This window comes from Salarias fasciatus, chromosome 13, assembly GCF_902148845.1.
Source record: "Salarias fasciatus chromosome 13, fSalaFa1.1, whole genome shotgun sequence".
NCBI classification, from domain to species: domain Eukaryota; kingdom Metazoa; phylum Chordata; class Actinopteri; order Blenniiformes; family Blenniidae; genus Salarias; species Salarias fasciatus.
This window is the reverse complement of record NC_043757.1, coordinates 12,465,494-12,479,051: the sequence shown is the minus strand read 5'-3', so window position 1 is coordinate 12,479,051 and position 13,558 is coordinate 12,465,494. Positions and strand designations below refer to the sequence as shown.

The following is a 13,558-nucleotide window of genomic DNA, read 5'->3' as shown; positions in this document are numbered from 1 at the left end:
GCTCAGTGCTAAAAATGCAAAGCTTATCACATATCCAGTGGAGCAAAGCTCTGGAACAACACACTCTTGTTTGTTCTTTATGCTTTTTTATTTTGCAAAGCTGATAACATACATCAAGCAATCATCCAAATACCAGTAAAAGATGAATGCGTTTAACTTGCGCTGTTTATTCACTGTTGCTGCGCTGCACAAAAGCACATACACCAAATCGATACAGATGGAATGTTACTAACTACCCAGAACAAACTTATACAATAAGTAAAAAAAAAACACGCACAAAAAATAAAACCACCACTATTTGACAAGTTAAGCAATATTTGACAGAACAGCAAACATTGTGAAATTTAGTAAATGCCACAACATTTCCTTGTAGTTATCTCTTGACTCCTCCTCATGGTGTTATCAGATTGCCATCACCTTACGTTGCGGTGTAGTTTCTGTGGTGTCTGGATTTCCTTCCGGCCCGTTTGTTTGCATGGGACCTGGACAGATGGTGTGCTGTGGGACCACAGCAGAGGTGAAGGTGGGCGGAGGCTGACGGAGGACTACGATCTGAGCGCCCGGTCCCCTCAGCAAGATGTCTGTGAGCTCCTCCAGTGTGGAGTTGACAACTGGCACGCCATTCACCTCCACTAGCCTGTGGCAGCAACATACGCATACAAGAGACAATTTAAAGATTCATTATAGGCAATTAAAGTGTATTTCTTGTTAGAAAGAGAAATTCTCATATCTAAAAGCAAAAACTAAAACTAGTGAGGGACGCCTGTGTGCCCGCCATGGATACATTATTTGAGAATAATTTTCTCATTGTATTCATGCATTCCAAGCAAAATCAATGAAATCACAAATCAAAGACCAGCATATTTTACACAGATTTCATTAATGAAAGAGTTCCTTCATTAGTTTTATTTAAAGACGCCCAGATAAAGCTGACAGTCAAATAGCAGTCCTTTGTGCTTCTTCATTAGCTGCATTAAGAGTGTTGGCAGCGATGCAGAGATACGCAGTGAGCTTCAGAGACTCTTCTGAGCTTCTGTGTTTCTGTCTCTGCACTGTCATGCACACAGATTTTTTTCTTGGCAGGATTGTTTCTGAGACAGACGTCAACTTCACAGAGGAGGCCCCTCCAATGGCGCTGCGAGTCTGAGTGTGTGCATGCTTGTGTGGGAGCTCTTGATTTTCTGTCTTTGTGGGGTCTGCACACACGTTTCCAGGTCCACAATGCAGGGTGCCACACATGGCTGGGTTAAAGTTAGGGTTATGGCAGGAAGAGGGTCAGAATAAAGGTTAGACATTGGTTGTGGAGGTTAAGATCAGTGCACAGGGCTAAAAAAAACAACAAAACAAAAGCCATACATCTATAGTAAGGCCCCATAAAGATAGAGCTTCAATTTTGTGTGTACATGTGTGTTTGTCCATGCAAAGGACACTCGTGAGTTTGGCATTGCTTTGGTATCTATGGACTTGCTGTAATTCTATAATTGCTTTATTATACAAACTTCTTTTATCTACACCTTTTCACTCTCTTCTGCTTCCAAGTATTAGATTACACTGTTGCTTGTTTTGGGTCCGATGTCTGATGCGTCTCCATGGCGACCAGGCGCAGAAAAATAAAAGGATGAAGGAAATAGACGAGATTAGGGGGGATTTGGAATGCTTACTGAGCTGTAGCTAAGAACACTAAATAAGTGTTTGTCTTTAAGCCCGGATTAATTGCACTTTGTGTGTTTTGGTGTTACCTGTCATCCACGCAGAGGTGAGAGTCGTCCACCTTGACGACGACTAATCCGCTGCCTCCTCTCTGGCTACACGTGAAGCCGTAATGGCCATCGGGGTTCTGGTTCTCTTGTACCACCAGCAGCATGGCGGGGGACTGCGGTGATACCAGCTGGCTCAGGCTGCCGATGGCCAAAGTCTTTCTTTCAGCTTTCTCCTGAACGAGGAAAGAAGATCACATGCACTCATTAACAACAAGAGCACAGATCGCTCAGAGGGGAAGAAAGTGATCATTTGAGGCAGAACAAGCTTGTGGGGAAGTAATTTCTCCTTTTAATCCACTTGTACGACATGTTTTGTTTCCTGCTTATTTTAAGTGTTTTCTTTCTCTCGATCTTCATTTTTCTGAAGACACCCCCTCTTTCATGTGTGAAATAAAGAAGGACTGATTTTGACTGGCACACAATTTAAACACACATTTACAATTTATTGTCTTTACTTTTATGGATGAGGAATATTGAACATATGCTCCAGAGGAATAATGTGCTGGAAAGAGTTTATGCTGACAGATCAATAAATGTCAAGTCCTCTGAATTTTTATGCCGTTTGGGACTTGAAGAGACTTGAAGAAAATGTTTTCTTCACCGAATGTTCCACAGGATTTCAATCAAAGAACCAGTCCAAGTTTTCTTTCAATATTTTGTTGTCATCACATCAGGTTTCACTTGCAGGTTATTGTAGATTTCATGAGCCCTTCAGGTTTGTTTCAACTTCTGTAATGTTCTTTAGCTTTCCTTTTCTCCAGTTCAGACTTCTTTGTGTTTCCTTAATTTATTTGGCAATTCTTTGGATCATTATTTTTCTTTTAGTTCCTTTAGCTTTCTTTCAAATTTCTTTAGAATTCTTTAGGTTTACTTAAGTTCTTTAGTAGATTAGTTGATTACACCAGGTTTCTCGAGTAGATTGCATCAGGTTTCTTGAGTAGATTGCGCCAGGTTTCTCTAGTAGATTGCATCAGGTTTCGTTAGTCTTTAGGTGAAAAACCTTTACAAGGAAAACACAGAATACAGCCTAAGTACTCTTACGAGTAGTATTTAAGTCTTTTACAAAAGTTGCATTCAAAGTAGTGGATTGCCTGTACCTGTACAGGAATCGGGTTTGACTCCATCATCCAGTGAGCGGATGAGATGGTATAGAGGGAGAATGGATGAATGAGTACATTTATTTTCTACCAATGAAAGAAGAGCGAGAAGGGACAAACAGGGCACAATAAACCAGGGAGAGAATGGAAAGTGCATCTCTTATCGAGTGTAGTGGAAGAGTATCAGTCACTTGAAAAGTAATTGGAATAAAAGGACTCTATATTGTACAAACTGTGGGCACAAGCAGCGTGTGAGGTGGAGAGGAACAACCACTTCTAATGCGATCCTGTTTGTTCTCTGCAGTGTCTCCTAATAGAAGCTGTTCAGTCAGGTGAGGCATGCATGTGAGCGATCATTAGACATGCATGGGAACCTGTCACAGAGGCCTCCAGTCATTTTAATAGATGTTCCTTTCTCTAATGAAATCTCGTCCGCTGTTTCTGCAGTAAGCACATTTTAGAGTACTGGAACATTAGATGTATTTAAACTTAACGTTTTTCTTGCTGAGGTTTAGGTAAAAAATAATCTATACCACTCTTACACCTGCTTACTAATGGACAACAATGTGTGTGGCTCAGCATAAATAATTTGAGAATCAATCGACCTCTCAGGACAAATAATAGATTGCTATTGAACTTTTATTTTCTCTCTCTCTTGAAACTGAGGCTGGTTTGAAATAGTCCAATAGATTCACAAGGAGCCACATATAAAGAAACAAGTACTACAGAAATGCTTTACTTTTTTATTATTATTAAGTAACAAGATTTTTTTTATAGAGCTCCCTAGGCATGCTGAATTATAAATGTATTAAAGTACTATACTTACAGTAATTATTATATTTTATTCCTGATAACAGAGTAATGAATCCAAAATTCCATTTGCCGTCATTAATCTGTACAACGATAAACCTGCTATTTACAAAATGAGCAGCACCAAATACTGGAAGTCTGTAGGTGTGGTACAGTTCCTGTAAAGGTTGCCCAATACTACTGTGACTAAAATGGATGTCATGAATTTAATGTTGATGAATGAGTGATTTTGGCTGCATCAGATGTGGAAGAGTTGCTTTGAGAACATTTCAGCAGAAAGGCTGTTTTTCAATTTGCTCTTTCTCTATTCTCTACTTTATCTCACAGTTTTGATCACATGCGGGGAAAAAAAACATGTTGGTGAATGGATGTAATATACAGTATGTTAAAATACGTAGCCTAAGATTCATGGGACTGAATTGTCAGTCGCTCCCTTTTGGAACTAAAAATATCAATATTGCAGCATGTTTGTTGCATTAAGGGTGTGTTCACATTTCTCAGATATGGTCCCGATATCAGGAACTATGCTGTAACTGCTGGATTAGTGTCATCTGGACTTTTTTTTTTGTACAGAGCAGCTCAGCCCGTCAGAAGTCTAACACACTGCTCATGATCAGTCACATTAAGTCATACTTGCACACAATTAATCACACTGTCGTGCAACGTTGACAGCTGCTGTGATGCAAGGTGCTGGCACACCTTTTAGAGAAACTGGAAGTTCAGTGTGTTTTCAAAAAACCCTTCAACACAAGGACTGGCTGAGATCGGGAATTGGATTCAGTCACAGCACACAAGACTTTCTAGATTTCAGAACTGACGCATCCTTGCGACAGATCTTGATTGCTAGAGTTAATGTGCATAAACACATCTCTGGTGCTGCTTTCCCCTCTTTATACATTCATTTATGCGCTGAGAAAACCTTCAGCTGGTGAAATCACTGTTTAAGTAATACCACATGCTAATCCCACAGTGCATTTAGTCCAGCACAGCATTGATGGGGAGGCTTTTGAAGTTATGTTATAGAACATACTATATAGCAGTCAAGCCTTTGTTTATTTATTCACATCTCATTTACATTTGTTGAATGCTAAAGTATTCAGTGGAAGTGAATTGGCTTTTCCCTTTTGTTCTTATAGTTTTGGTCCTTTTTGTAGAGCTGCACCACGAGTGTGAACACCGCTTTGAAAACCATCCACGGTGTGCTGCTGGTTTGAAGCCACTTCATCACCTGTGTTTGTCATCTGTTGAACAAGCACTGGCCTCAGCTGAAATTGTAAGTTTATTGTTTTTGTTCCTCAGGACAAAGTCTTGAAGATTACAGATAGCGCTGCTTGGAACGACTGAGGCTGCGTCAACGCCGAGAGACCACCAAGATGTAATGATTAGCTTTGGAGGAGATCATACCACAAGTAGCTCGGAGGGATCAAGAATAACTTGTGAGCCCAACCACTAAATTCCAGTGTTCCTTTATCCAGGCACTTGGCATACTCCCCTCCCCCCTGCGTGGCGTGCGAATGCCTCGCAGCAATACATGCTGCCTCGCCGGGGTCAGGGGTCAAAGCTAAGGCTTCTCTCTCTTCAGACAAGTGGCCAGACAGGATATATCTTCGGAAACACAGTCGAAGCCCCTTGAGGAACAGACTCTAATATGCTTCATTTTCCCTTTCAGTCCAATGTTGGATACACGCCAAAAACCCAAGGAATTTTTTCTTCATATTCTTCTTGTTTATCCACAAGATCTGATCAAATCCTTTCCTACCTGGGCCAGACACAAGGCACTTAGACACCAGACAAAATGAGCAGACCAATTATAACTATGTAGTCAAGATCGCAAAGGTCAGCCAGGCGACTTTGTTTCATCTGAGCAGTGAGAAAATGTGACTGTAAGTTTCATATTTCAGAAACGCACGAATTTGCCTGCGTTACAGGAAGCTAAAACCTGATCTGTGGCACGACTTTATTTCCCCCCAGTGTGACAAACGATTCTCTGACAGGCCAGCTAACGTAGCTGCTAAATGGGAAGGATTGCATTTCATTTGTAATAATGGGTGTGAGTGGATCTGCATTCAGTGCTGTCAGTGTGAATGCCGATGCCCTGACTCGCTCAACTGCAGCAGCGTTCATAGCGGAGATCTCAGTGAGCACAAGCGTGTCTGAAGCAAAAGGTGAAGGATTTTTATTTTTCTAACCTTTGGCGCCTTGCTTAAAGAACAAAGAAGACCGAGGAGTAATTCTTTCAATTTCCCTTCTTTACTGGTCCGTCTGAAGTTTTGACTCATCCAAACTAAACTACTTATTGAAAGTCATTTCCATCATTTGTTGTCCTTTCCCTCCTCCCTTCACTCCTGCGCCTGGTTCTTGTTCTCCCTCCCGCTCGGCCGCTTTATTGATGCTCTCCAGTTGCAATAGATCCCGGAGATTAGGCTGCCGATGATGAAATATTTCCTTATTGTCTGTAATGCGAGGCAGCCTACAAGACCAAACACAGGGCGGTCTGTTCCTTATTTGAACAGTGGCTCTATCAGTTCCCAGGCTGCTCCTCAGCTCTGACCTGTGTGTTAACTCTGATTAGGTCATATGATAAACATTAGCGCTGCTGCTTTTCCCACAAACTCAGCACCTAAAAAAGCGTGGCCCCGGGGTGGCAACGTGACACGGGGCACCTTTCAAAGCTGGAGCCGCGTGTGTCCTTTCATGGCACCTCGTTAGGGCTCCTCCAACGGGATAAAAGAGCCACATTAAAAAAAAAAAGAAGTGAGCTCCTCTGGGGATAGGTAGAGATAGTTTTACACATGCCGGCCCATTTCTCCGACGCACTCTCCCAGTGGCTTTTGTCACACACATTCCATTGTCGGTATGGTCACAGGCTCTCGAATGTCGGCGCTAAGCATCATTTTCTGAGAAGAAAAAAGGTGCGTGTTCATCCAGAGGACTCATGTAGTCACTGTCACAATGGCAGGGACAGCAGTGCTACAGGAAACACTTGACTGAATGAATCATTGAGTTGTCAATCAAGGGACTGTTAAAGACTGTCCTCCCAGCCCAGAAATTTGTCACCATCTTTATAGAACCGCACGGTTAATTTTTACAATATGAACTTTACATCGTCTCATCATATATTCACCTGTAACTGAAGGCTTTAGTCATGGAATACTTTTTCTGGATTTATTTTCCACATCACCAAATTTGTCTTTGTGTATTTCCTCAGTAAAAGTAAGATTTTATTATCCCATACCACGCATGCCTTTCTCGCTATCAAGAGATGTTTTGGTGCAAATATCAGCGTCTCAGATTTTTTTTTTTATTTTTAGCAATGAAAACATTCTCAGCCTCTGACGATGCAGCTTTCCCACATATTGGTGTAACTGTTATTCACATGCTGCTGGTTGAACTCCGCTGACTGGGCTCAGGGCCTCAGCCTGCAGCTTGATCCTGGCTGTGTCAGTGTACCTTCACATAGCTGTCCTGCAGAGCGTTCTGGAGGTGGACCGCATGTCGGTTGAGATGCACGATGCTAATCTCCTCCTTAAACACTTGGCAGTTCAACTTCATCTTTTCCAGAAGACGAACCTCCAGCTGTCTGAAGGGTCAGAGAACACGTTCAGAAAGGTTTACTGAATGTGTGAAAAGAGGTTTTGCTTTGCGTCAGTGCAGGTGGTTCACCTACTTTTTTTTGTGAGCAGTGAAGTTGTTGATGTTGTCTCTGAGGGTCTGCAGGCTCTGCCTCTTGTCATTCAGTCGATGGTTCACCAGCTCCAGCCTCTGTTTGAGCTCAGCAGATCCAAGCTGGTCCAGATTCTCATCACCATCTGAATTCTTTAGCTCAGAACAGAAAGCTACCAGGCCGTGGTGCAGCTCCTGGATCTTTTGGGGTTAAAGAGGTCAACTTGGTCATGACATGCAGTCTTGAGTTGTTGTGTAAATTTTACTTTATCATACATTGTCAATCAGCGATATTAACCTGCAGGATGGCGTTCTGTAGTGAATCCACCTGCTGATTCAGTTCTCGTATCCGCTCTTCTTTCGCTGGTTGGTTCCCCTGGATGTTTTTGTTCATGTTGTCGTTTTGAGTGGAGCTCTTGGCGTCTGGACCATTTGCTGGTTTGTCCTGTGATGCAAAGTTTATTTGAGACGCATGCTGTAGCCCGGCATGTGGTCAGCGGTCTACAATAAATACGTCCAAACAGTCTACCATTCTACACAAGTGCAGCTCCAGCTGTCTGCTCTCTGATGACAGTGATGATGACGGTGATGAAGATGATGACAATAACGCTCCAATCTGTTGATCCGACGGGAGCTCCTCTGACGAACCTTAAGTGAGAGCATATGGAGAGTTTATTCATATTCAAATCCTGCAACAGTACCTGATGAAAGTACCAGTAGATGTATGCGGTGTGACAATATATTTTCGCAGAGAATGCATGATGGGAGTGTGCATGATGTCCTGAGCACCTTGGTTTTCTTTCAGTGTGAACAGACTCTTGTCTTCGGTCACTCCCAGCATTTTAAAGCAGGACTCCATGACTTTTCCCACTGTGGTTTCCTTTGGCGTTCTTAGATGTACTATCCGCTCTGAAGCTGCAGCATAAGTAACACAGACCAGTAGTGTGATCAATAATAGACATTTATTACCCACAAGATATATAAACTGCATCATGTTATGTTTATGTTCACCAAATGGAGTATCTCTGATATTTCAGTAGTTAGTCAGTTCAGTTCTACTACTCACCATTGATGGTGATCTCTACCAGTTGACAGTTCCTCTGACTGTTGTTTCTATGACAGAAAAAAGCCAAAAGGTTATCGGTTTTGTTATGTTTTTTTCTTTTTCCACTTGATAAAGTAAAGAGAGCCTTCACCTGAGTTTGAGGGAGCGTCGATTCATACTCAGGCAGCTCACATGAGGAGAGGATTTGGACTTGGTCATTGACACCAGTGTGGCGGTGAACGTCTCCACGTTATTTGGTCCTTCGGATTCTGTGTGACAGAGAAAACATCAAGTGAGCATCTTGTTTACCCTCTCGCGTATTTATCGAGTTGTAAAGGTGAGACTTTACGGCGATACCCAGCAAAGAGTCGAGTGTCTGGGAGGCGGTGCTGGGAGGGTGGAGCTCGTTGTAAATGGCTGACAGCAACTGCTCCCTCTCCTCCAGTGAGACGATCTGGAGGATGTCCAACGTTTTCACGTCTACTGAAGCAATTTCTGCTCCTGACAGTTTTGCCTCTGAAAGGGAAAAATGTGCCACAAATCACCCTTATTTCTTTTCATACAAAGCCTATTTGTTAGTTAAAAAAAAAAAGAAAATCAGCCGAAAACAAAATGATATAAATACACATAACTCCAATTGTTGACAATTTTCTTTCAAAGTAGAAACAAAATGATATAATGAAGCATAAATGTGTATTAAAGAATCACTGTTAAATTCACATTATGCAATGAATATCTAAAATATTTCCTATCAATTCGAAATTGAAATAACAGATACAAATAAGTCACGTTTTTTTCCTCAAAGTGTAGATATACTTTATTGTCCTTGAAATTTGATGTAGCCTCTTTAAAAGTTCCTCTTTATTTGATGTTGTTGTGGCAGAAAACACATCTGCCATAAAATAAAATCCAATCCCATGATGCATGCTGTGAAAAAAGGGTGCAGCCAAATAGACTCATCATCCTCATCACATCATATCATCATCATCATCATCACCATCATCACCATCATCATGCTGTCATGTCAGATTTCATTTGTCGGTTTAGTTCATTCCCTTGTTGTCTAAAGTTTAAACATTCCTATTAAAAAGTTTATTTGATCTGAAGCGAAGATAAATTAAAGTGGCAACGCCTGTCTTTGCTGCACAGCCATAGGGCTTGGAAAGAGGGCAGAAGAATGTGCTGTACCTCGGATGAAAGGGAGACATTTCTGCAGCCCGATGCTGGTAAACCACCGGCAGACTTCATCTGTGTTCAGCTCCCTGAGAGACTTGGCCACTTGCCTATCTTCATCCTGGGGGGAGAAATGAGAGACTACACACCTGCTGCTGGTGGAAAACTGAATGAATCACTGCCTCCCTACAAAAACTCTGCACTGTTTTTTCAATTTGTCACACACACAAACAACACACCCTTTAAAGCATTGCTTCTAGATTGAGGACCTTGTATTTAGCATCTGCAGTTTATAACAAAACCAAGTATCCGCCAGTGTTTGAACTGCAATTCTGCTTAAGCTTTCTGTTTGTCTGCCTGAGAAGCTGTGATTTTTGCACGTTTCTTTCTGTTTTCATATACTGTGGGTCATGTTGATTGCATTATACGTAGCTTCAAATGTTGCCAAAATTAAATACCTTAAAGGGTTTTATCACAGTCTTTTATTGTCTCTTGACTGAATTGTTTTCAATTAGATGTAGCAGTAAATGCCCTGCCCTTCAACTTCAAAGTAATGTGGTTATTCAAAAGTGATGAAGATGGGATCGTAACTCATGTTCCCATTTTCAAACATAAGGTGAAAGTGGTGCAAAGGGTGTGAGCTATGATGCACAAGTAGGACTGAGTCAAACGGCTGCATGTAAAAACACCTTCAGTCGGCGGCGAGAAGTCAAGACAAAACATGGTTAGATTCCAGCTCTCTGACTGTCTGTGTCACCAGCTGATTGGGAGTACGTTGGACGTACTCGTTCGGACATATTACAGCTAGTAAACATATTTGTGTGCCTAAATGTAAATAAATGTTTATAGAAGACAGAGAAATGTTTGCTTTAGTGGGAAACCTAAACACAGGTTTCTGTGTAATTATTGCCTTAGTCACAGATGTTCTGTTTATGGTGTTCCTGGGAAGAAAAACTACGGCGTTCCCTTGTGCCAGCAGAGGCTTTATAAGGTGGCACGGAATGAAGAAACCAATGTGAGAGGTCTGCCTTGTCTTAGGGATTTCGGCATTATTACAAAAAGTCATTTAGCTTAGTTTTGTTTTTGGTTTAATTTACAAAAGGAACAATGTTAGATCATTGTGTATGAAATTATTCACCGCCATTTCATGAGGCGAGAAAAAGAGGTGTAGCTCTTTAAATGCTAAACGTGGCATAACTACTTCAGTGAGTCATATGTAATTGCTGATGAACCCAGAGGAAAGTGAAAATCACTGATAATGCATGGATATAATAGTTGCAGGACATGAGCAATTTTCCTTTAAAGAAGCCCAGAGTGTTTTGTATTTCAGCTTACACATGGATCGCTAAGGATACGAGCAATCTTGCTTGGTAAATCCTGGAAACAAAGACTAAAATCCCAAGACTATTTGCAGAGTCATTGCTTTGACAGATCAAGGGAGCTGGGAAATATAAACAGAGCATATTCTGTAATTGCAGCAGCTCTGGGCTGTGTGCTGATGCCACCCTGAAGGCCCTGCTTTGATGGTTTACAATACCTTCTCGGGGAAGTTTCCATTCTGATCCTTCGAACGAGGCATATATGAAGCTGCATGTGAAAACATAAAGAAAAACAGACACATGTGAGGCGGCGTTTGAGTTTTTGCAACAGCTGGAACGGGATTATTATGCCGGGCAGTGTTGACTGTCCACACGCCGACGCCAAACTCACCAACGGTTATGCGCCGCCGTAGCGGCGATCCCTCCTCCCGGCATTGGCCTGTCGTCTGGGTTAACGTGTGGAAAGCGGAGCTCCCGGTCTGCGCCTCCCCAAGACTGCAGGAGCGAGTTAGCGGCCTCTGTCACGTAATACAGGTTTCAGCTCGCATTTGACTAAAAAAACATCCTCGCCTAATCAATTTACAGTCAGCAAGTATTCTTGACTCATACACAGCCACACTCTAAATCAGATAAAGCACATTTTCTCACAGGAATGTGTGGTGGTGACTCTATCCGTAGATTACCTCTAAATACATTAAAGGTGCATGTGGAGCATGTGATATACTGTATGGGGAGATCATGAGGGGGGATTTTTTTGGTGACAGCCTTACCCTTTTGGTAAATGCGTCCGCAGAGGCGGCGCAGGGAAGCAGGGAAAGTTCAGCCTTCAGCATGTCGGAGGAGCTCAATTCTCTGCTGCTTAGATCATCTGCACGGTGAAAGGAATCAGTAAATAGACAAGGGATAATCTCAGCAAGTCCCACGTACGTCAGTATGTGCAACAAGCTGCTCAATCGAGCTCTTGTTTTTGCCTTTTTAAGCCAGTCTCTTCACATGGTTGTAGGCCTCTCAGCCTTTTTCTGGCTCGCAGGTCACCAGGTTTGTTTGCAGTGCATTAGCCGATGCTGATACTGGACACAGCCAGATGGAGTTGCCGGGCAACCGCTCAGACACAGTAAAGTCTGTCTGCTCGATGACATGCTTTCCTGACAGTCCGAGTTCTTTCCCACAGAAAACATGTTCTGATATTTTCTGAATGTCACTCGGTCAGCGAGGAGATATCTTTATTTTTGCTATCATAACAACATGACGAATGAGGTCAAGAATACCCGTTTCCAGTCCTGGTCTCGGCTTTTTCAGGAAGCACAAGGCCGTTGATGTGATTGTGGCTTCTTTGAGTTTTATTATCAGGAGAGATTGAAAAATAAGGACAATCATTCCAATTAAAAACAAAACTAAACAGTAGTCTTTTCAGACAGTTTACCCAACAAAAATTCAACCTAATTTCTCAAACGCATGTTTTTCATTTCAGGGGCTTGTTTCTGAAAGGCAGGTTTTGACATGGATGGGGGTTTAGATGGAGGCAGAATCAGATAAGACAGTGTAATTGGTTTATGTGTGTCAGCAGTGGAATCTCGTCTGGGTCCTGGACAGACGGTGGAGTTCAAGGAGGAGGAGGGGGGGGGGGGGGGGTGCAGCAAGCTGGCACTCTCTCCATCACCTGGCCACTCTGTGAGTCACTCTGTGAAGGATCAAAATGTCTGGGCTGGAGCTACACAAATTCAAAACACACTGCACGCAAAAACACGACTGTCTTCACCAGATCAGACGAATGAGGAAGGCGATGAGCCCTGGAGAATTGTGCGGACTTGTAGGAGCTGCCTCCTCCAGCTGACCTCAGACATAACAGTGTGTCTTTCAAACCATGAGAAAATCACTTCCAGTCTCACTCCTGGACTGTTTTTTTGAGCATGCATGGGAGTCGGGGCACGGGATGGAGAAATGTCTGAGAGCTGTTATGGTGGCAGGAGTTCACTGTCCTCACCAAAGTTGAAAAAGAAGAGAATTTTGAGGAGACTGACGAGCCCAGTTTGGTGTTGCCTTAAAGATTGAAATCAGCAGTCATGGAGAGATGGACATATTTTTTCTTGTGATTTTGCTCACACATCAGAACTGAAGGGAGATTTCTCACCTTCGATAGGTTCCATTCTCCTCAATACAAACACACAAACAAGCAAGAACATCCTTTGGTTTGGAGTTTGACTCAGTTTGACAACTATTCACACACAGAAACTCATAAGGCAAAGCTTTTTAGTCAGGACTTTTCAGCACATTTATGTAATGGATAGGCAAAGCGATGCTTATCGTTTCCAGTATTGTTGTCCTGCTCCAGTTTGAAAAGAAAGTAGGTTCTTTGAGAGACGGCCGAGGGAGGAGAGCATGCTGAGTCACAGGAACCCAAAACCTGGGAACCGCCTGACCAGCCACACATGGGGAATACTCATACAATGGCTAAAAAGGGATTCCAACAAAGGGGAACTTCGGCGAGTCCCAAAGGAGGCGTTCGATGTACTGTAGCCATGTCACATAATGACTGCAATTTCATCTGAATGGGGAACCAAGATCAAAACCAAGAGGTAACACATGAGCTCAACAGCTGGATGAAGTGAATCATCATCTGGTGCCATTTACCGCTCCGGTTTTGCTTCATTCAGACAGAAACATTTTTACGCACAAAGACTTGTGGCATCA

At 42.5% G+C, this 13,558-nt stretch overlaps 1 protein-coding gene across 1 annotated transcript; it reads right to left on the bottom strand.

Annotated features, from left to right (window-relative positions):
• Positions 1–372: 372 nt before the first annotated feature.
• Positions 373–11,130, bottom strand: LOC115399270 (uncharacterized). The gene is made up of 12 exons (XM_030106560.1): positions 11,086–11,130; positions 9,564–9,669; positions 8,733–8,891; positions 8,527–8,644; positions 8,397–8,443; positions 8,120–8,245; positions 7,860–7,978; positions 7,629–7,775; positions 7,335–7,531; positions 7,118–7,247; positions 1,740–1,933; positions 373–637 (listed from the first exon to the last, which is right to left on the bottom strand). The coding sequence occupies exons 1-12, from the start codon at positions 11,125–11,127 to the stop codon at positions 403–405; spliced, it is 1,620 nt and encodes a 539-aa protein (XP_029962420.1). The 5' UTR covers positions 11,128–11,130; the 3' UTR covers positions 373–402.
• Positions 11,131–13,558: the final 2,428 nt, after the last annotated feature.

What these genes read in the sequence shown, in the direction of transcription:
- LOC115399270 (XM_030106560.1), bottom strand. Translation starts at nt 11,127, where the DNA reads ATGCCTCGTTCGAAGGATCAGAATGGAAACTTCCCCGAGAAG. An exon ending in ATGGAAACTTCCCCGAGAAG is followed by an intron (nt 9,670 to 11,085) that starts GTATTGTAAACC and finishes TTCTCCCCCCAG; the next exon opens with GATGAAGATAGGCAAGTGGC. An exon ending in CGACGCTCCCTCAAACTCAG is followed by an intron (nt 8,444 to 8,526) that starts GTGAAGGCTCTC and finishes TTTCTGTCATAG; the next exon opens with AAACAACAGTCAGAGGAACT.